This window comes from Stegostoma tigrinum, chromosome 13 (assembly GCF_030684315.1).
Source record: "Stegostoma tigrinum isolate sSteTig4 chromosome 13, sSteTig4.hap1, whole genome shotgun sequence".
NCBI lineage: Eukaryota > Metazoa > Chordata > Chondrichthyes > Orectolobiformes > Stegostomatidae > Stegostoma > Stegostoma tigrinum.
The window spans coordinates 11662324-11685421 of NC_081366.1; the positions used below are offsets into that span (position 1 = coordinate 11662324).

Sequence of the window (23098 nt, forward strand, 5' to 3'; positions counted from 1 at the left end):
TTGATAGTCATAAAATTAAAATGGGGGTAGGCTGGTTCAGAAGGATCTGCTGGCAGTCGGACACCCTAACTTATAGTTCACCCAACTGCTTTGCTTTTAATGATGGCCTATGAAATGCAGCCCAACAAGTCCAATGGCAGGGTAAAACAAATCATGCAGCAACTTCTGGTGAGTCACAATTCATATATTTCCCTCACACAAATTGCTGGAAATTGACACATTAATATGGGCATACACATTGAGCTTACGACTAGCCCGGCAGCAAATTCTAGCTCATGTCAATGCACTGAGAATTGTTGAAATATGCTAGATGCATTATTAATTTTCTTTATTTAAAAAAGGCAGCATTTGATCACACATTTCGCAGGAGTACCACAAGTCAAGGTTTGAGCGAAGCTTGCAACATGAGGCCAACCAATCACTACCTTTAACATGTCAGCTATAATTAAATTACTGGTCATTATTTGGGCTTTAAAAGCCTTTTGTGATTTATAAGATGAGATAAGGAGAGCAACAGGACAATCAATCAATATCTGTAGCATTTTTCAATTTAATTAATTCGCTGGATATAAAGTCAGAGTCATCAAAAAGGCTAAGGTGGGTCATCTTTTTGAACCAACGCGCATGTGGTTTTTGCTGTTTTTGTAGTGGCCAGATGTAACTGAGTGGCTTGTTAGACCATTCCAAGAGGCAGTGCGGTCAAGTGACAATAGGCCCAAAATTTGACATTCTAAATTAACCCATAGCCACAGAAACTGGGCCTGACAGAAAACTGGCCAAACCAAATTAAACAGCGGCCATCGGCTACACAGAACAGTGGAACCAAGGTCAAAGAGAGGTCATGAAGGTTTAGTGGGACCAGTTACAACCAGCCCAAGGATTATGTATTGCATAAGTATCAGACTTTCTGGCATCTTGACTTTCAGTCACTGTCAGAGGAAGTTCACCTTAGATACCATTGGCATGAAAACTGTGAAGGGTGATGGCACGACTTCACTGGATACTTTGAATCGCACTCATGACCGCCAAGGCCTTTGGCTGAAGACCATGTGGCAACCCAAGACTTTCCAGGAGGAGATCTGCCCTAACCTGCAAGACACTTCTACATGGAGACAGTCAGCCCTACATCAGAAAGGAAGGAGATTTCAACAGCTCAGCTCAAACGCATGGATTGTTGTGAGCAATTTCTTAGACAAGAAGAGCTAGATAGAGTGTAAATATTAAAGGGAATTTGGGAAATACATGGTGTTATAATATGGAATACTTTGTTAATAATGTGTGTTCGGTGTCCTTTGTCTACCTCATCGTCAAGAGTGCTTGGGTAAAGTGTTTTTAATACATAAACTGACTGATGTGTCCCAAGCTTGGACAACAGCAATAAGACTCAATCACACTGTCGAGGGTAAAAGTACTATGGCAATGGATTTTAGCAGTAGAGTCAAAAAAAAAGAGTAATTAAGATTAGATTTCCTACAAATACGAATATGCAGGAGCAGAAATTGAACATTTGGTCCCTTCGAGCTTGCTACACCATTCCACATTCCCATCTACTCTGGATAATCCTGGATTCCCTGGCCAAACAAGAATCTATCCATCTCTATATTAAAAATATTCAATGACCCCATCCACACTGCCTTTTGAGGTGAAGAGTTCTGAAGTTGCGTGGAGAAAATAATTCTCCTCATCCCTATCCTGAAAGGGCAAGCGTCAACCCCAAAAGCATATCCCTTAGTTCTGACGTGACCCACAAACGGAAACATTTTTCCATAAATATCTTGTCAAGATCATCCGAGATCTGAACAACTTCAATCAAATCACCTGTTGCTCTTCAAATTGTAGTGGAAATAAACACAGCTTGTTCAGTTAATCCTCTTAAATTACTCATTCAATCCAGAACTCAAAGATTAGTTTTCATGCATGTTTCCTATGAACAAGGCTATTTACCATGATACATACTTTAAATAGGGTCATAATTTAATTGCATGATTCTGTTCATTTCTCAAAAGTACAGAGAAAAAAGCAGCACAGGGATATTATCTCTCAGGCTAAAAGTAACAAACCAAACTTCTGATTTTTTTTCTAAGAATACAACAGAAGAACTTTTGTGGCACAGTGGCACTGTCCCTACCTCTAAACTGTAAGGTCTGGATTTGAATCCCACATGCCTGTAGATGTGCCACAATATGTCTAAACAGATTGATTATAAGTATATACAACTAGCAGATAAAACAAGCAATAAATTCTTAACTGTTTGTGTGTACTTTGTAATGGGTTCTGAGATGGCACTGCAGATGTTTCACATCCTTTGATGATCTTACAGCAGAGTAAACTAGATGCATATCATTTTCCAACACATTGGGTGGAATTTTCACACTTCTCCACGTTGAACTTTGTCTGCCACATATTCATCTATTCCACTAACTTGTGTGTGTCCTTCTGAGTTACACATAACAATCTTCCTTCCAGTTTATAATTTTTTAAAGTTCTGTTTCATCCATAAACTTAAAAACTGCGTCGAGTACAGAGGTTTATGTCATTAACATGTCAGGAAAAGCAAAGGTTCCAATTAACCCTGGGGAGTCTTCTCTTCAACCTTTCCTCTACTTGAGAAACATTCATTAAACACTAGGTTTTGCATTCAGTTCCTCAATCAGTTTGAAATCTAGGTTGCTTCTGATCATTTCGTTTCATGAACCATAACTTAGTTCATAGGTGTGTTGCACAGCCCTGTGACAAATGCCCTTTGAAGATCACCATATCTACGGCATTGCACTCATCAGCCCTCCTACAGCATGTCAACATAAATTCAGTGACTTAGGTAAATGTGATTTTCCCTTAAGAAATTGAAGATGGCTTTCTTTGATTAACTTGCATTAATCCTCGTGACTGCATTTTGTCCTGAGTTATTGTTGCCTATGACTTGGCCACTTCCTATCTTTGTAATTTCCTTTGCCTTTACAACAACATCACAAACCCCACTTCAGGAGATATCATCTAATTCGAGTCTCAGAGACATATCTTAATTTAATTGCTCCCCCATTGGTAGCTATGCCTTTAGGCCAATAAGCCCCGAGTTTGAATGCCCCCTCCGACCCTCAATCTCCTCCTCAGACCGCTCTTCGAGCGAGCTTTTGGTTATCAGCCCGAATCTCCTCTTATATGGCTTCACATCCTTTAGTTCAATAACGCCTCTGCAAACACCTTGTGCTGTTCTCTAAAATTAAGTGCTGCATAAATGTATGTTATGGAGTTGTGGTATGAAACAACCGTGAACTACAGTTAGAGGATAATTCTAGTTAGCAGAATACAGTCAGGCTGTAATTTCACTACAGAGTATAAAAGGAAGTTTGAGGATGCAGTCAGGAATAGAGAAAGCTTGATAAACTTGGGCTGTTTTCCTTTATGTAGAGAGAGCTGACAGGACATTTAGTTGAAATAAGATATAAAGTAACAAAAAAGTCTAGAGCAGGAGGACCTATCTGCTCTGTCAAAACACAAAAAAAAAACTTTTCCAATGGTGGAAAGTTGGAATAGACTGGGAATTTTTTTTTGGCTGATACAGAAAATGGATTGAATGATCTCCTTCTAGGATGAAAATACAATTGTTGACAGTACCAGAGTGAAAAAGAAAAGAAACAAACAAACAGTCACACATACTGATTATGACTTTGATCAGAATGATCTCAACTCACGGATAGTTTTGAAACAGAATGCAACATGGGCAGAAGATAGCACAGGTTTAAGATATTAACACATATGGAGAACTCAGAACAGAGCAAGTTGGAGGTCAGTAAATTAAAACAACAGTGACACAACACCAGTTTTGGTGACAGATATTGGGATTGTAGAAGAACATATGGAGGATGGGGCTGCAAACTCCATTCCCCATCATAAATTTTAATCATTTCTACCATTCTGAATGCACAATAGTGCCTATTTAACATTTGCTCTAGCTAAAGTGCTGTACAACATCCCACAACTGAGCATGAACTCAACTGCAGGATGGACAATCACCGGAGCTATTTAAATTGATTCTCCAGTTCTTTCAGCCTAGCCGACCATTCAATTCTACTGGTTACTGCTGTGTTTGTAGAAACGATAAAGATTTCCCACCACTATTTACTAAGGGCTACAGCGAGTGGTGTACTTAACGGAAGCCTTGATTCTCATTTCAAGGGGTCTGCTCACACCACTTCAAAACATAGGTGCTGTGAATTTCATTCCTCTTGGCCACCAGAACGACATAACATTTTGGGCATCAGAAATAAAATCAGAAAGTACGAAAACAAAATCCTCAGTGGGTTAGGCAAATTATGTAATTGGGGCAGAGGCTAACAACTATAGTATTGTTAGATTCAAAACTACTATGTTGAACCCGCATATTCAGCTTGTGTGACTTAAGCACTAGGAAACCCAATTGGCTGTACTTTGGAATTTTGATATTGTTGTCAATTTAATCAATATGCTGAACTTTTATTATTCCTGCCATCAGGAACAAATTCACAATTTCCCACAGTACACTCCATCAGCTGGATTTTTGCTAATTCATATGATCCAATCAGTCTGCACCCTTGTTAGGTCATCACCACAAAATACTTTGCTCTCTACCTTTATGTTATCTGCAAATTTAGCTACAATGCTTTAGTTTCACTCATCCACATCATTACTACAAGACTGTAAAAAGATGAAGACTGAGTGTAGACCCCAGTTATGACATCCTACGAATCTGAAAATGACCCATTTATGCATACTGTTTTCTGCCAGCCAGACAGCTAATCTTCTATCCAGATTAGTGTGCTATTTCCTATGGATCAAATACTTAATTACAAGAGCAACCACCCTAACACCCAAAAATGGAGCTGCATCAGGACATTAATCAAATGAGTCACAACACACTGCAGCAACGAGGAATTTCGCAAAGCAGAACAGGAGAGCTTATACAGAGTTTTTAAAAGGAATGGATGCACAAAAAGCACCATCTACCATTACCTCCATGACTGACCACAGCACGAAGACACAACACAGCCAGACACACACATCACCCTACTGTACATCAGAGACGACCACAAGACTACTCAGACCCATAGGTATCAGGGTAGCCCACTAACCAACAGCCATCTTGCTACAGCTACTGACAAGCGCAAAGGATCCCATACTCATAACCAATAAAACTAACGTAATATACAAAATACCATGCAAGGACAGTGAGAAACATTACATAGGCCAAACTGGAAGAAAACTGACAATGAGAATACATGGATACCAACTAGCCACCAAGAAACAACCAATTCTCACTAGTCTCAACACACATGGACAAAGGAGGACACAAATTTGATTGGACAACACATCCATAATAGCACAAGCCAAACAGAGACATGCCAGGGAAATCTTGGAGGCCTGGCATTCCAACCAGAACTCCAAACATGTTGAACTGGACCCGGTACACAAACCACTGAAAACAGAACCAGAAGGAATGCCAACCACACCAGCAAATTGAAGTATATAAATAACAAACGGGGGACAGAACACCAGCCCTTCACTGGATGCACACTGATGATGTTACCTAGCAGGGTGACGAAACAACTGCAATCAAACACACCGGCTTGGCAAGCAAGTCTACAATCTCATCCGCAACCCGAGCTACAAATCTTCTCAACAACTTTGACCATCAGCTCCTTTGTGCAATAGCGTTTTATGTGACGCCCTGACAGATGTCATCGGTAACCCAAGTGCAGTATATCAACTTTATCCAAAGGACATTACTTCTTCAAAGAATTACAATAAAATTGGTTAAATATTACTTCCCTTACACAAAAACCTGCTGACTCTTCTCAATTACCAGGATTTGTTTAAATGTCCAGTTATAACCGCCTTTAGATCAATTGTAACATCTTCCCCATGACAGATGTCAAGAAGTGGGATATAGTTTCCTGTTTACTGACCCTCCTTGTATTGAACAGTTATATTTGCTACTTTACAGTGGTGGAACCCTTCCAAAATACAATGGTTGTTGGAAGATTAGTAGTAATGCATTCACTATCTCGTTAGCCACCTCTTTTAAGAGTCTAGGATGAACTTCATCTGGACACAGACTTAAAGTACAATTCCAGTTGCTTAGTACCACATCTTGGTGAATATAATTTCATCAAGATCCTCTCTTCCTTCAATCTATTGATTTACAGGTATTATTCGGCTGTTTTTGATATCCTCTAAAAGGAAGGCAGAAGGAAAATGCTACTCATTACGTCCTCTATTTCTTTATTATCTACTATTAAGTGCCCACTCTCACGATCTAGAGAAGCAGCACTCCACTCATTGTTTTCATTCTTAGATCCTTTGGAAAATCTTGCTATCGTGTTTACATTTCTTCCTTCCTATCCTACAACTTTATGCATATCCATGTCACAAATGTTTTCCTTTATTCTTTCCTATGCTGTTTTACATGAAGGTTGCTCATACTTCTTGTAGATCCCTGCTACCACGCTATTCTAAGATCTCATCACTTGACTATTTATCTTTTCTACAAGGACAGGGATCCATCCCAGTTCATGTGGTGCAAATCCTACTGGTATACCTCTCTGATGAAGAGTCTAGGCCCGAAACGTCAGCTTTTGTGCTCCTGAGATGCTGCTTGGCCTGCTGTGTTCATCCAGCCTCACACTTTGTTATCTTGGTATACCACCTTCCCGTCTTACAACTGGCACCAGTATTCCATCAAAAGAAAACCTCCGCTTTCCACAACAGCCCTTTCCTCCTCTTCCTTTTATAGCTATTCCCAGCAGAAGATCTGCTGATATTGGATATCATTGACTTTTCTTTGACTAATAATGGACTTATATTTTGTGAAAACCCACAGTCCAGACCGTCCACTTGTTTTCCTAAACATCATGACAGTTCCCTGGATGTGTCAAACATCTTGCTTATCCACCATCTTAACCACTGTCATTTTAACTTGCTCAGCTAATCTGCCTCAGCCATTATTCCAGTTTCATCCACTTAGAACACAGAACAGTATAGCACAAGAACAGGCCTTTTGGCCCATATCTGTGCTGACCATGATGTCGCTCTGAACTAATCCCATCTGTCTGCACTTGGTTCGTATCCCTTATTCCATGCCTGTTCACAAGTCTGCACAAATGTCTCTTAAACATTGCTACAGTATCTGCTTCTACCATCTCCCCTGGTAATGCATTCTAGGCAGCTACCAACCTCTGTTAAAAAAACAATTTGCTTCACGCATCTCCTTTAAACTTTTGCCCTCTCAATTTAACACTAAGCGTCCAAGTATGAAGTGATGCCCCATATCTCAGCAGTTGAAGATGAATGCCTTGAGGTTTTAATGACACTGGATGCTTACAGTATTATTTTTCTCAGCAGGGTTGGGGGGTGGGGGCGCGTGTGGATGTTGCTGTGAAATATGTGGAATTTGTCATTTGTTGATATTTCATGTGGACTGAGGGATGGTCAACGACATTAATCTGTTACCCCATATTTGCCTCACGTTAATTTTGGGTATGTTTGAACATGTGACATGTTTACACATTCTAAACTTTTCCATGTTAATAACCTTTGTATATTTCTAAATTTTATTTGTAATGAACTAGCTCTTTTAAAGAAACTGATTTGAATTATTTCTAACACTAAATCAGATACAGTCTAAAGTCTACATAAAACTGACCATATCATCACCATGGCAAAATTTAGTTTGTTACAACCAGTGGAGAAATGGAACCAGAAAGGAATTAGTGTGCCCCTCCAACCATTGTCATAACATGGTCATTAAACAGTTTGTTCCACTGAGAGATGATCTGGAATAACACACCTTGCTGAGATGGCCAGATATAGAGAACTATAACTCTGACTTTTTCAGAAAAGTAAAGTATTCAGTGGACATCGCTATCAAGTTCGACATTCATTTCTCAAAACCCGTGGCTCAAGAAGTTGGGGTGGTGAAATACTTTTTTGAACCACTGTGGTCTATGTGGGTTGAGGCTTTCTTAGCTATTATAATAGATGTGAAAGATTTGCTTGGTTATTCCCAATGGCAGTTAAAATCAACCATATTGTTGTGGATCCAGCTAAGAATGGGCGGCTTTCTTTTCATAAAAGGACATCAGTGAAACAGCTGAGTTTAAAACCCCAAATAAGCATCTTCCACGATCACCATCTAAAGATAGCAACTTTAATTCCAGTCTTATTTAATGGCCTTAAAACTCCAAAAATGTCGTGTTGGGTTAGGAACCCATGGATTACTAATCTAATAAATAACCATCATGCGACTATATCTTCATGCTGGCCTCAATCCTTGCAATATTCAATGCAAATCTGTACAGAAAAGCCCAGAATTAAGTTAGAATCTGCACCCTGGATTATACTAAATAATTCCAGGTTTCTGCACCCCAGTATGGCTCTCAGGAACACATGCTAAACAGGGCAGGTTTTGGCATAATGAGAATGATAAAATCACAGGACTGGTAAATCAGAGGCCCATGGTTTTGTTCTAGAGTCAGGAGCTCAAATCCCACCACAACAGCTGCTGGAATTCAAATCTACCTGGTAAAAAATTGCATTATGTAAAGCTCATCTCCCAGACCATGGTAACGAGCAGAAATTGTTGCAAAGCTTGTCTGTTCATTAGGTCATTAAAGGAACGAAATCTACCTGATCTGGCTTACATGTGACTGCAGACTCTGGGCTCTTCTGGAATGGCTTAGTAAACTACTCAGTTCATGGGTAATTAGGGTTGGGCAACGAATGCCGGCCTTGTTAGCAATGCTTACATTCCACAAAAGCATAAAGTGGATTGAAATAAGATCATGATGCTCCGTACCAGTACATTTTTTCAACCTGGTGTGCAAAACTCACAAGATTCATAATTCTTGGAAGACAATACATTTCCAAAAAAAAAATTTAAAGAGATGCACTCTGTACCTTCAGAGGGCAGTGTGTTTTCTCATAATCAGAGAATTCAGCAAAGACTTGAATTTATACAACGCTTCATGATAATTCTCAGTAATGTCTCAAAACACTTTACACAAATGATAGCAGTAAATTGCAGTGAATTATGGAGGCAAAAGCATTAACAAGACTCTACATATAGAAATGAGCTGAACAAGTAACTTATTTTGATGGTGTTCGTTCAAGAAGGACCATTAGTTGAGGATTGAGAGAAAACCCTTCTGCTTTTGAATAGTACCATGAAATTGTAATATTCAGTGAAGCCTTAATGTCACGTCAGGTAATTTGCATTTCTCCTGTAGGGCACTGAGCATTAGCCCAGTTTAAGAGCAAAAAAGCCATGTAGCTTTGAAAAGAGAGTGCCAATGAGAGGAACTTGGATATTAAGGTTTTTATACTGGGTTTCACTCATTAGCTGGTGATTTTGATGTAGAAATCTTCAGGAGCAGCGTAACTCCACTGGTCCTAGCATTTTCACAGTCCCAATATCCAGTTTGCTCAAAATACCACAGAAAGTACAAAACTTCTAAAATGTTTGTCACATTATCACAGAAGCTGCCACTGGCATGATGGGCCAAGTGGCCACCTTCTGTATTGCATCACTATCAAATCCAAATTCCCAAACTTATATTGGATTTCACCATCCTCACTGCTTTTCAGGGGTTCAGATTGGAGAATAACGTGGAATTAAACACCTCTGGTCATATTCACTTACTGGCACTTGAATTTCATCTCAAATGTGAAGCCCAACTGTATATGAATAGGGGTGCACGTGCTATGTAAATTGGTGCAAGTGAAATGATGTTGGGTATAGAGCCTCTTCCCAGCAAGACATATCAATGCTATGATCAAACAATTCAGTAACTCAAACAGTATCACAAGTGTCAATGCTTACCTTGTCGCCCTTTTTAACGGTTCTGGTGGTTAGTTTGCTGGTAGCTTTTCTGGCAACGTCACCCAGTTGACGCTGGATTCACGTACACCAAACCAAAAATACAAAAAAGGAGAGAAAAAAATATTCAAAACATGCTTTAAAGAGGAAAACAAGGCTCAAAAAGTTGCAGATCTTTGGTACAATTCTAAAAACTTACTTTAGAGGACAGTGTTTTATTCTGAACAAAATGCTGATTCATCTAATAATTAGTTAAACTGAATGCCAGTCATCATTTCTAATAACCAGAATTCCAAAATTCAGAGCAGACCATGTTATGTCGAGTTATTTTTACACAGGATTTCAGTAGAGGTACTACAACTCAATGTACTTTTTTGGATAAAGGGAACGTGCAGAGCCTCCCACAGCATGCTTGCTTAAAATGCACCTATGAACAGAGAGGACTGAGTGCTAAAATGTAACTGAGGATCTTACCAACACCTAGTGACTATTAAGCTGGTAGAAGGTTAAGAATTTTTTATTTGTTGAATTTCTACACCTAAAACATACTCCAGTATTTATATTACTTTCATAAAATCTGAGTGTTTAATACATCATTTCATTTTAGCAAACTTTCAAAACAAAAATCACACCATGTAAAATGAAAGCTAACATTCTGATTGGACAGCTAGTGCTGTGGTGGTATTGTCACTGGGTTAGCATCCAGAGTCCAGGCTAATGTTCTGGGTACGCAGGTTCGAAACCCACCATGGCAGATAGTAAAATTTGAATTCTATGAAAATCTGGAATTGGTAACGGCAGACAACTGTCACTTGCTGTTAAAACCCATTTGATTCACTACCGTTAAGGGTAGGAAAGCTGTCATACTTATCTGGTCTAGCCTGCATGCTATTTCAGGTCCATGGCAATATGGCTGGCTCTTAACTGCCCACTGAAAGGCTAAACAAATCAATCAGATCAGGGTGCAATTAGGGGCATGCAATAAAACGTATCCAGCAACACCACATCCCATAAAATAAGGAAAAATTCTTTTATTTTGAGACAAAGATTATATCTGAGGAGATAGTTTGCAGAGATCAGAACATCAATCATGGAAAACTACCAAACACACAAGATACATCTACAGCTAATAAAATGTGAGGCTGGATGAACACAGCAGGCCAGGCAGCATCTCAGGAGCACAAAAGCTGACGTTTCGGGCATAGACCCTTCATCAGAGAGGGGGATGGGGGGAGGGAACTGGAATAAATAGGGAGAGAGGGGGAGGCGGACCGAAGATGGAGAGAAAAGAAGATAGGTGGAGAGGGTGTAGGTGGGGAGGTAGGGAGAGGATAGGTCAGTCCAGGGAAGACGGACAGGTCAAGGAGGTGGGATGAGGTTAGTAGGTAGCTGGGGGTGCGGCTTGAGGTGGGAGGAAGGGATGGGTGAGAGGAAGAACCGGTTAGGGAGGCAGAGACAGGTTGGACTGGTTTTGGGATGCAGTGGGTGGGGGGGGGGGGGGGGGGGGGGAAGAGCTGGGCTGGTTTAGGGATGCAGTAGGGGAAGGGGTGATTTTGAAACTGGTGAAGTCCACATTGATACCATATGGCTGCAGGGTTCCCAGGCGGAATATGAGTTGCTGTTCCTGCAACCTTCGGGTGGCATCATTGTGGCAGTGCAGGAGGCCCATGATGGACATGTCATCAAGAGAATGGGAGGGGGAGTGGAAATGGTTTGCGACTGGGAGGTGCAGTTGTTTGTTGCGAACTGAGCGGAGGTGTTCTGCAAAGCGGTCCCCAAGCCTCCGCTTGGTTTCCCCAATGTAGAGGAAGCCGCACCGGGTACAATGGATGCAGTATGCCACATTGGCAGATGTGCAGGTGAACCTCTGCTTAATGTGGAATGTCATCTTGGGGCCTGAGATGGGGGTGAGGGAGGAGGTGTGGGGACAAGTGTAGCATTTCCTGCGGTTGCAGGGGAAGGTGCCGGGTGTGGTGGGGTTGGAGGGCAGTGTGGAGCGAACAAGGGAGTCACGGAAGGTTGGGGTGGAAGGTGTTGGTGAAGTGGATGAACTGTTCGAGCTGAACTCGTCCTCACACTCAACAACTTCTCTTTTGACTCCTCCCACTTCCTACAGACTAAGGGGGTGGTCATGGGCACCCGCATGGGCCCCAGCTATGCCTGCCTCTTTGTAGGTTACGTGGAACAGTCCCTCTTCCGCACCTACACAGGCCCCAAACCCCACCTCTTCCTCCGGTACATTGATGACTGTATCGGCGCTGCCTCTTGCACCCCAGAGGAGCTCGAACAGTTCATCCACTTCACCAACACCTTCCACCCCAACCTTCAGTTCACCTGGGCCATCTCCAGCACATCCCTCACCTTCCTGGACCTCTCAGTCTCCATCTCAGGCAACCAGCTTGTAACTGATGTCCATTTCAAGCCCACCGACTCCCACAGCTACCTAGAATACACCTCCTCCCACCCACCCTCCTGCAAAAATTCCATCCCCTATTCCCAATTCCTCCGCCTCCGCCGCATCTGCTCCCACGATAAGACATTCCACTCCCGCACATCCCAGATGTCCAAGTTCTTTAAGGACCGCAACTTTCCCCCCACGGTGATCGAGGAACGCCCTTGACCGCGTCTCCCGCATTTCCCGCGACACATCCCTCACACCCCGCCCCCGCCACAACCGCCCCAAGAGGATCCCCCTCGTTCTCACACACCACCCTACCAACCTCCGGATACACCGCATTATCCTCCGACACTTCCGCCATTTACAATCCGACCCCACCACCCAAGACATTTTTCCATCCCCTCCCCTGTCTGCTTTCCGGAGAGACCACTCTCTCCGTGACTCCCTTGTTCGCTCCACACTGCCCTCCAACCCCACCACACCCGGCACCTTCCCCTGCAACCGCAGGAAATGCTACACTTGTCCCCACACCTCCTCCCTCACCCCCATCCCAGGCCCCAAGATGACATTCCACATTAAGCAGAGGTTCACCTGCACATCTGCCAATGTGGCATACTGCATCCACTGTACCCGGTGCGGCTTCCTCTACATTGGGGAAACCAAGCGGAGGCTTGGGGGCCGCTTTGCAGAACACCTCCGCTCAGTTCGCAACAAACAACTGCACCTCCCAGTCGCAAACCATTTCCACTCCCCCTCCCATTCTCTTGATGACATGTCCATCATGGGCCTCCTGCACTGCCACAATGATGCCACCCGAAGGTTGCAGGAACAGCAACTCATATTCCGCCTGGGAACCCTGCAGCCATATGGTATCAATGTGGACTTCACCAGTTTCAAAATCTCCCCTTCCCCTACTGCATCCCTAAACCAGCCCAGTTCATCCCCTTCCCCCACTGCACCACACAACCATATGGTATCAATGTGGACTTCACCAGTTTCAAAATCTCCCCTTCCCCTACTGCATCCCTAAACCAGCCCAGTTCATCCCCTTCCCCCACTGCACCACACAACCAGCCCAGCTCTTCCCCCCCACCCACTGCATGCCAAAACCAGTCCAACCTGTCTCTGCCTCTCTAAACTGTTCTTCCTCTCACCCATCCCTTCCTCTCACCCCAAGCCGCACCTCCATCTCCTACCTACTAACCTCATCCCACCTCCTTGACCTGTCAGTCTTCCCTGGACTGACCTATCCCCTCCCTGCCTCCCCACCTACACCCTCTCCACCTATCTTCTTTACTCTCCATCTTCGGTCCGCCTCCCCCTCTCTCCCTATTTATTCCAGTTCCCTCCCCCCATCCCCCTCTCTGATGAAGGGTCTAGGCCCGAAACGTCAGCTTTTGTGCTCCTGAGATGCTGCTTGGCCTGCTGTGTTCATCCAGCCTCACATTTTATTATCTTGGAATCTCCAGCATCTGCAGTTCCCATTATCTCAGATACATCTACAGCAGAAGCTGCAGGTACTGAAACCTAAAAGTACACCATTTCCATTTGATGTAAAAGAAAGTTCAGATCCATAAATAATTCAATTATCGTACATTACATAAACAAATGTTTTAATCATTAAATAAAAACCAAAAACTAGTCAAAACAAAATTATGTATGATCTAAAAATATTTAGAATAATTTCTTGCAGATGTTTGATAAAATGCCAGATTGTAATCTAAACACAAAACCAGATTAGTAGCTCTTGGGATTTGGACAAAGTTCACTTCCATGAAGAATGCATCTCATGTTCTAAGTATTCTTTCCAATTTTGAGCTGACTCAGAACTCCTCTACTAAAAAGTGCACTACACTAAATCAGCAACATTGAAACTGCAGCAAATCATCCAACTTTTAAAATTTGCATTTGTATTGTTACTAAACTAGTTTACTTATTTAAAATTAAAATGTTAGCAATACTTGATAAAACATGAACTGAACATTTTGTACTAAAAGCAGCCTATTACTGGTTTTCTTTCTGTTCTTGTTCTCTGGTGTAATATTCAAAACACATTATAATTGTTTTCCTCATTCTTGGGATGTGTAAGTTGCTGGCCTTTGCTGCTCTTTCCTCATGCCCTTCAACCACATTACCGGGGATCTGGAAACCTAAGTGTAGTCTCACCACCAGAAGTAGGGCTCTGATTTTTATCACACGTGTTAAAGAAATCTTCCAATTTTTCAACACAAAGCCCCTCTGGTAACTATTTATGAATTATTGAAATATCATAATTTTTCAGATAGATTGTCTTATGAATTGTCATACAATAGTGATGGACAAGGACTGCAAGTACACAGAATCTGAACCTACAATGAAGAACTTCCTCTTTTCAATGAGGAGGGATTTTAAAATGGCCACCCAAGTGGACAGGGTTGTTAAGAAAGCATATGGTGTTTTGGCTTTCATTAACAGGGGGATTGAGTTTAAGAGTCGTGAGATCTTGTTGCAGCTCTATAAAACTTTGGTTAGACCGCACTTGGAATACTGCGTCCAGTTCTGGGCGCCCTATTATAGGAAAGATGTGGATGCTTTGGAGAGGGTTCAGAGGAGGTTTACCAGGATGCTGCCTGGACTGGTGGGCTTATCTTATGAAGCGAGGTTGACTGAGCTCGGTCTCTTTTCATTGGAGAAAAGGAGGAGGAGAGGGGACCTAATTGAGGTATACAAGATAATGAGAGGCATAGATAGAGTCGATAGCCAGAGACTATTTCCCAGGGCAGAAATGGCTAGCACGAGGGGTCATAGTTTTAAGCTGGTTGGTGGAAAGTATAGAGGGGATGTCAGAGGCAGGTTCTTTACGCAGAGAGTTGTGAGAGCATGGAATGCGTTGCCAGCAGCAGTTGTGGAAGCAAGGTCATTGGGGTCATTTAAGAGACTGCTGGACATGCATATGGTCACAGAAATTTGAGGGTGCATCCATGAGGATCAATGGTCGGCACAACATTGTGGGCTGAAGGGCCTGTTCTGTGCTGTACTGTTCTATGTTCTATGTTCTATGTTCTATTATCCAATGGGTTTATTTCCTCTAAATCTGCAGCTTGAGCGTGATATACAGGAAGACAAAATTGTGAAATACCAAACATGAATTATTTTTCAAAACACTTAACACAATTAGCTCAATACTAATGCGAGTCAGATATTATATGTTATAATAAAATATGTTTGACTTCGATATTCTTTCTGCATGAGTTTTAATGATATGGAATGAGATAAAGTACTGCGCATTTATTCAATTGCATCATGAGACTTCTCTACAGTAACAGTGTTAACCATTCACACTGCTGTGCAGAGTGCTCCGGTCAGACTTCACAAGAGCAGAATTTGGCCACTGAATTCCTTGAGCCTATAATCCAGTCATTCCACAAGATCGCGGCTGATCTGAAGAGTGGACAATGCTTTTGAAAACAGTTGGCATTTCTGCTCATCTTTAGAAAGATATTCATGTACCGAGGGAACAGTCCTTGAAAATTTGGAAGGCTGAGGTGGATACTTTCTTGAAAAACAAGGAAGTGAAAGGTTACTAGGAGTAGGCAGGGATGTGGATTTGAGATTACAATCAGATCAATTGTGATTTTATTCAATAGGGGAGCAGAATCCAGAGACTGAATGGCCTGCTCTTGCTCTTTGTTTATATATTCGTAAGCAGCATGGGTTGTCCACACCTCGTAGTGAGCCTGCCGATGTTTACTTGGCAGGCTTGCGTATGCCTCTGTTTGCACACCTTCTGCCTTGCGGAGACAATTCCCCAAAAGGAATTGCAGCCCTCTTGTCTCCCTCCTCCACCTCACAATCATAGCCCCTCATTCCCTTTCCAGATCTGCCAACTGACCCCAGGGAAGCCCTGAGCTATCTCCAGATCTAGCCTCAATTTCCGTTCCTTGTGGCAGGTTGCTGCTCTTTCAGTAGTGGCTACCACTTCTACATTGCTGCTGGTACTGGCATGACACCAGGCTCTGATTTGCCAAGTACTCTGAGAGATGGGACATTCTTTTACATTGGTCGGGGCAGCCACAATGTCAGGCAGTTAACAGCCCGATAACAATTGAATCTCATCATGGCTTTTCAACCTGGCATTAATGAAAAATTCCAGCTATCCTTCCAGGATTCTTCTCACAACAACATGGCCACAAGCTTTTCTGTGCCATGAAAATCACAAGCAAATTGCTTCAACCACCATTTTCACTGGGTGTCCGTTTATACACCAATGAGCAGAATTGTAGATCTTGTACTGAGGAAAGGATTTGCCTTTCTTTCTCTCCTGCTGGAAGTTTCATGAGTGGTGACTGCACTTCAATTCTTTTCTGAAACCTTTAAGCTATTTGACCACAGTGAAACTTAGAAAACACGAATAGGCCAATTGAGCCTGCTCTGCCAATCAGTCTGATCATGATCAATTCTCTATCTCAACACCATACTCCTGTTTCTTTGCCTTTCCTTTGATACCACAAATGTCAAAACATCAGTTAACTCAGTTGGCTGGACACCAGGTTTGCAATTCAAAGTGATGCCAGCAACCTACGTTCAATACCCACACCAGCCAAGATTACCATAAAAGGGCTCTCTTCTCAACTTCTCTCCTTGCCTCAGGTGTGGTGACCCTCAAGTTAAACTAAAACCAGTCATCGCTCCCTCTAATGACAGAGTAGCCCTATGATCTTCTGGTGGTGAGACTACACTTAGGTTTCCAGATCCCCGGTAATGTGGTTGAAGGGCATGAGGAAAGAGCAACAAAGGCCAGCAACTTACACATCCCAAGAATGAGGAAAACAATTATAATGTGTTTTGAATCCTTACTGTAAGCTTACAAAGGCTAGAGACAATATATCTGATAATTAACTTGTTATAAACAGTAATCTTAAAACCCCTTCCAGAGCAATACACATTAATTTTGAACATAAACTCCAACATAATCATTTTGGGATTACCACTTTAACCACAGGCAGACTAGCATAGGATAAAGTCAAGGAGTTAAGTGCATGGTTGAAAGATTGGTGTGGTTGGAATGGTTTATGTTTAGAGGGCACTGGCTCCAGTGCTAGTGTAGAAGGAAGCTGTTCTGTTAGGATGGGCTATACTTGACTTGTCTTGGCAAATTGAATAACTGGAATTGTTGAGAGAGTGGGAAAGGGTTTTGGAGAGGGGAATGTAGACCTTCAAAGCAGAAGATTCTGGGCAGCATGGTATGACAGCTATTTGGTTAATGATATCCAGAGTGGTACATGAAGGGACAATGTGTACAAACATAGAAAAACAGCAATGGGATCAAAGTGGAGGAGGTAAAAGGCAGTGTGTTGAGAAAAAAATTAATAAATTAATTAATAGATTTTATAGCCTTCACATTGGCATGATAAGAAGATCAAAGGTGAGAACTAACATTCATGGCTATGTGGCTTTTCAAACGGATAGACAGGAACAAAGTGGGGGGGGGGGGGGGGGGGAAGAGAGGAGACCAGGCAGTTTTGATAGGATGAGATGGAATAAATACAATAGCAAGAAATCATCTTGGAAGATGTAGAATCAATAAGGGTGTAGGTAAGAAATTAAAGGGGAAAATGACACTTGTGTGAACAGTCTATATGTCTTTAACAGTAGTGATATTACAGGACAGAATAAAATCAGCAGATAATGAGGACATGGAGAAAAGGCATCACCATTAAGTCATTTCTGAAGAAGGTTCTAGGCCCAAAACATCAGCCTTCCTGGTCCTCTGATGCTGCTTGGCCTGCTGTGTTCATCCAGCATTACCACTGGTTATCTCAGATTCTCCAGCATCTGCAGTTCCTACTAACTCTGAAACCATTAAATTATGGATGAATTTAAACTTCATGCAGATTGGAAAATTCAAATTGATATGGAAGAATTCAGAGTGCATTTCAGACAGTTTCCTACGAGAACATGTTCTTGTCTGGTGATACGTAAGGAGGCGGGTTTAATAAATGATCTCAAGATTAAAAGGTGTCCTAGAAAACAGTGACTGTAACATGGCAGCATTTAGCAGTCAGAGGGGAAGAAACATGGATTGGTAACAACTGTGCTAAACTTAAATAAGGCTGATTACAAAACAAATGAGGGCCCAGTTGGCTGAAGTGAATTGGGAAAGGAGTTAAGGGAAAAGGTGGTTGAGGAACATTGGCAAACATTTAAGAAAATAGCTCATGTCTCACAACAAAGATAAATCCTGGTGAGGAAGGAGAATTAAAGGAAGGACAAACTAACCACGGACAAACTAACCACTGTTAAATAAGGAAGTTAAGGATTACATCAAAACGAAAGAAAAAAAAAACAGTGACAAAGATTAGTGGTAAACCACAGGATTGGGAAAGTTTTGGAAACCAAAATAAGAGGCAGAAAATGAACCTAGCAAGTAATATCAAAATGGACGGCAAAACTCAGAAAATAATAATGGAGAACCAGGAATGGCAGAGGAGGTGAATAAATACTTTGCAGCAGACTTCATAACAGGAGACACTAATAACATTCCAAAAATATAAAATAATCAAGGGGCAAACATGTGAAAGGAAATAAACACAATAGCTATCACTAGAAGAAAAACACTTGGAAATTAAGTGGGATTAAAGGCCAATAAAACCCCTGTACGTAGGATATAAATAAGTAGTAGCAACAGAGATAATGGATGCACTCATAGTAATCTTCTAAAATCTCAATGTTGGAAACCTAAAAGGACTGGAAAATTGCCCACGTACCCCTCTTATTCAAACAAGGGGCTTAACAACTGTCAATGCAAAAAGGCTAGAGTTACTATAAAGGATGTAATAGCAGAATATTTAGAAGAAGTGCAGTCAGAGTGAGCATGGACTCATGAAGGCAAAATCATGCCTGCCAAATTTATTAGAATTCATTGAAGAGGTAACTAGTAGGATAGAGAAGGGGGACCAGTAGATGTAAAATATCGATTGCAGAAGGCATTCAATTGATACTGCATGTTAGGCTATTTAATGGTAGTTGGTGATGGGAGGTGGCGATGGTGCACATTGCCATGGGTAGAGGACTGGCTAAAGAAAAGTGACTTAGGACAAAGGGTTATTTTCATAATGGCAGCCTGTAATCAGTGCTACAATCACAATTAATTGCAAAATATATTGATGACATAGACGGCAAAAGTAAATGCAGTATAATCATTGTGGTTCGTACAAAAATAGGTAGAAGGGCAAGTAGTGAGGATGACAGAGGGATACAGATAATAGGGAATGAACAAAAACTTGGCAGATTGAATACAATGCGGAAAAATGTGAGGTTATGCATTTTAGTAGGAAGAGTATACGAATTGAATATTATTTTAATGGAGAATGTATTGCAGCTTTCTGCAGTTTCAGGGCTTGGGGGTGTTTTTGCATCAATCACAAAAGCTGGCATACAGGTTCAGCAGCTAATATGAAGAGCAAATTGAATATTAGCTTTTATTTCAATGGGAATGGGGCATAAAACATAGGGAATCATCACAATCCCTACAAGTGTGGAAGGAGGCTGTTCGGATCATTGGGTCCACACCACCCCTCTGAAGAGCACACCAGCCAAACCCACCTCATTCCTGCAACCTCACATTTCCCATGGATAATCCACCCAGTCTGCACATTCCTGAACATTATGGGCAATTTAGCATGGCCAATCCACCCAACTTGCACATCTTTGGGCTGTGGGAGAAAACTAGCACTCTTGGAGGAAACCCATGTGGACATGGGGAGAATGTGCAAAATCCACACAGAATGGAATCCAATCCAGGTCCCTGGTGCTGAGGTAGCAGTGCTAACTACTGAGCCACTGTATTACCCTATAAAGGGAAGTTTTGCTAAAACTATAAAAGGCACTAACTGTACCATACAGGAAAGCTGTGAACAGTTTCAGTCCCCTTATCTAAAAAGGGAGATATAATGGCATTGGAGAAAGTCCAGAAAGGTTCATTAAGTAAATCATGAGTGTGGAGGGTATTTATAAGGAGAGGTCAAGTAGTTTGGGCCTGTACTCATTGAAGCTTAAAAGAATGTGTGATGACCTTTATCTTTCAGCCCCAGACTTTAAATTCTTCGATATTAATATTCACTTGATGGCAAAATACAGGATTTGCAAGAACATAATTTTAACCAATTATATCTACACTACTGTCATAATTGCTTTAGCTGAGAACAAACCCTAAAAATATTCTCACACCAAAAGATGGAACAAGGAAAATGATAAAATATGAAAATTGTGATACAAAAATATTCAAAATCTAGGGGAGTACTTTAAACTTATGGCAGGAGTTTAACAATTCAGTTCGACCCATAAAACTGGCTTTGTTTCTTTATTTCTTCTAAAATTTCGAAACTTTCTCAGGTATAGACTCAGATGTACAGCTCGGAAACAGATTCTTTGGTCCAACTTGTCTGTGTTGACCAGATATCCTAAATAAATCTAAAGTCCATTTGCCAGCATTTGGCCCTTTTCCCTCCAAATATCCCCTTTTCATATATCCATCCAGATGCCTTTTAAATGTTGTAATTGTACCAGCTTCCACCACTTCCTCTGACAGCTCATTCTACACACGCACCAACTTCTGCGTAAAAAAGGCGCCCTTTAGGTTCCTCTTAAATCTTACCCTCCCCTCACCTTAAACCTATGACTTCTAGTTTTGGACTCCCACACCCCAAGGAAAAGACCTCATCTATTTCCCCTACCCATGCCCCTGATGATTTCATAAACCTCTAAGGTCACCTCTCACCGTCTAACACTCCAGGGAAAATCATCCCAGTCTATTCAGCTTCTCCCTATAGCTTAAACCTTCTAACTCTGGTAACATCCTTGTAAATCTTTTCTGAAGCCTTTCAAGTTTCACAACTTCTTTCCTGTAGCAGGGAGACCAGAATTGCACACAGTATTCCAAAAGTGGCCTAGCAAATGTCCCGTACAGCCGCAACATGATCTCCCAACTCCTATACTGAAAGCAGTGACCAATAAAGGCAAGCATACCAATGCCTACTTCACTACCCTATCAACCTGCAACTCCCCTTTCAAGGAACTATGAACCTGCACTCCGAGGTCTCTTTGTTCAGTAACACTTCCCAGAATCTTACCATTAAGTGTCCTACCCTGATTTGCCTTCCCAAAATGCAGTATCTCACATTTAGCTGAATTAAACTCTACCTGCCACTCCTCGGCCCATTGGCCCATCTGATCAAGATCTGGTTGTACTTTGGAGGTAATCTTCATGGTCCATTATATCTCTGATTTTGGGGTCATCTGCAAACTTATTAACCATACTTCCTATGTTTGCATCCAAATCATTTACATAAAGGATGAAAAGCAGTGGACTCATTGCCAATCCTTGTGGCACACTACTGGTCACAGGTCTGCAGTCTGAAAAGCAAACCTCCACCACCGCTATCTTCTACTTTTGAGCCTGTTCTGTATCCAAATAGCCAGTTATCCCTGTATTATACATGATCTAACCTTGCCAATCAGTCTAACCATAAGGAACCTTGTCAAATGCCTTACTGAAGTCCATACAGATCACGCCCACCACTCTGCTCTTGCCAATCCTATTCATACATCTTCAAAAAAAAACTTGTTAGTGAGGCATGATTTCTCACGCACAAAGCCACGTTGACTATCCCTAATCAGTCCTTGCCTTTCCAAACACATGTAAGGAATCAAGGGCTAAGGGGAGAGTGCAGGGAAGTGGTGTTGAAATGCCCATCGGCCATGATTTAAATGGCGGAGTGGACTTGACGGGCCGAATGGCCTTACTTCCACTCCTCTGTCTTATGGTCTTATGGTAAATCCTGTCCAACAGGATTTCCTCCAACAACTTACCCACCACTGATGTCAGGCTTACCGGTCTATAAATTCCCTGGCTTTTCCTTACCACGTTTCCCAAATAGTGGCACCAATGTCAGCCAACCCCCAGCCTTCTGGCACCTCACTCGTGACTACTGGTGACTCAAATATCTCAGCAAGGGGCCCTGCAGTCACTTCCCTAGCTTCCCAGAGTTCTACAGTACACCTGATCGGGTCTCAGGGACTTATCCACCTTTATGCATTTTAAGGCATCCAGCACCACCTCTACAATAAGGATATTTTCCCAAGATGTCACTATTTATTTCCCCACATTCTCTAACTTCCATATCCGTCTCCACAATAAACACTGATGCAAAATACTTGTTTAGTATCTCTCCATCTCCTGCAGTTCCACACATAGGAGGCCTCGAAGATCTTAAAGGGCCCTATTTTCTCCCTAGTTACTCTTTCGTCCTTAGTGTATTTGTAGAATCCCTTTGGATTCTCCTTTGCCCTATTTGCCAAAAGCTGTCTCACGTCCTCTTTTCGCTCTCCTGATTCCCTCCTAAGTATAGTCCTACTGCTTTTTATACTCTCCTAGGGATTTATTGATCCCTGCTGGCTATACTTGACAATATGCTTCCTTCTCATTCTTGACCAAAACCTCAATTTCTTTAGTTATCTAGTTTTCCCCACAACTATGAGCCTTACCCTTCACTCTAACAGGAACATATTGCTCTTGGACTCTCGTTACCTTATTTTTGAAGGCCTCCCATTTTCCAGCCACCCCTTTGCCTGCGAACATTGTACCCAAAATCAACTTTTGAAAGTTCTTGCCTAATACCACCAAAATTGGCCTTCTTCTGATATAGAGCTTTAACTTTTAAATCTGATCTAGCCTTTTCCATCACTATTTTAAAACTAATAGAATTATGGTCACTGGCCCCAAAGCGCACCCCACTGACACTTCTGTTACCTGCCCTGCCTTATTTCCCAACAGTTGATCATGTTTTGCATTTTCTCTAGCGGGTACATCC

At 41.9% G+C, this 23098-nt stretch overlaps 1 protein-coding gene across 5 annotated transcripts in view; it reads right to left on the reverse strand.

Annotated features, from left to right (window-relative positions):
* The window catches only part of LOC125458256 (E3 ubiquitin-protein ligase RNF130), a 137740-nt gene that overhangs the window by 51502 nt on the left and 63140 nt on the right, over window positions 1-23098 (reverse strand). For all 5 annotated transcript variants that reach the window (XM_048543376.2, XM_048543374.2, XM_048543373.2 and 2 more), the window contains exon 3: window positions 9854-9925. In XM_048543376.2, coding sequence (XP_048399333.1) covers window positions 9854-9925 — 72 coding nt within the window. The remainder of the gene's footprint in view (window positions 1-9853; window positions 9926-23098) is intronic.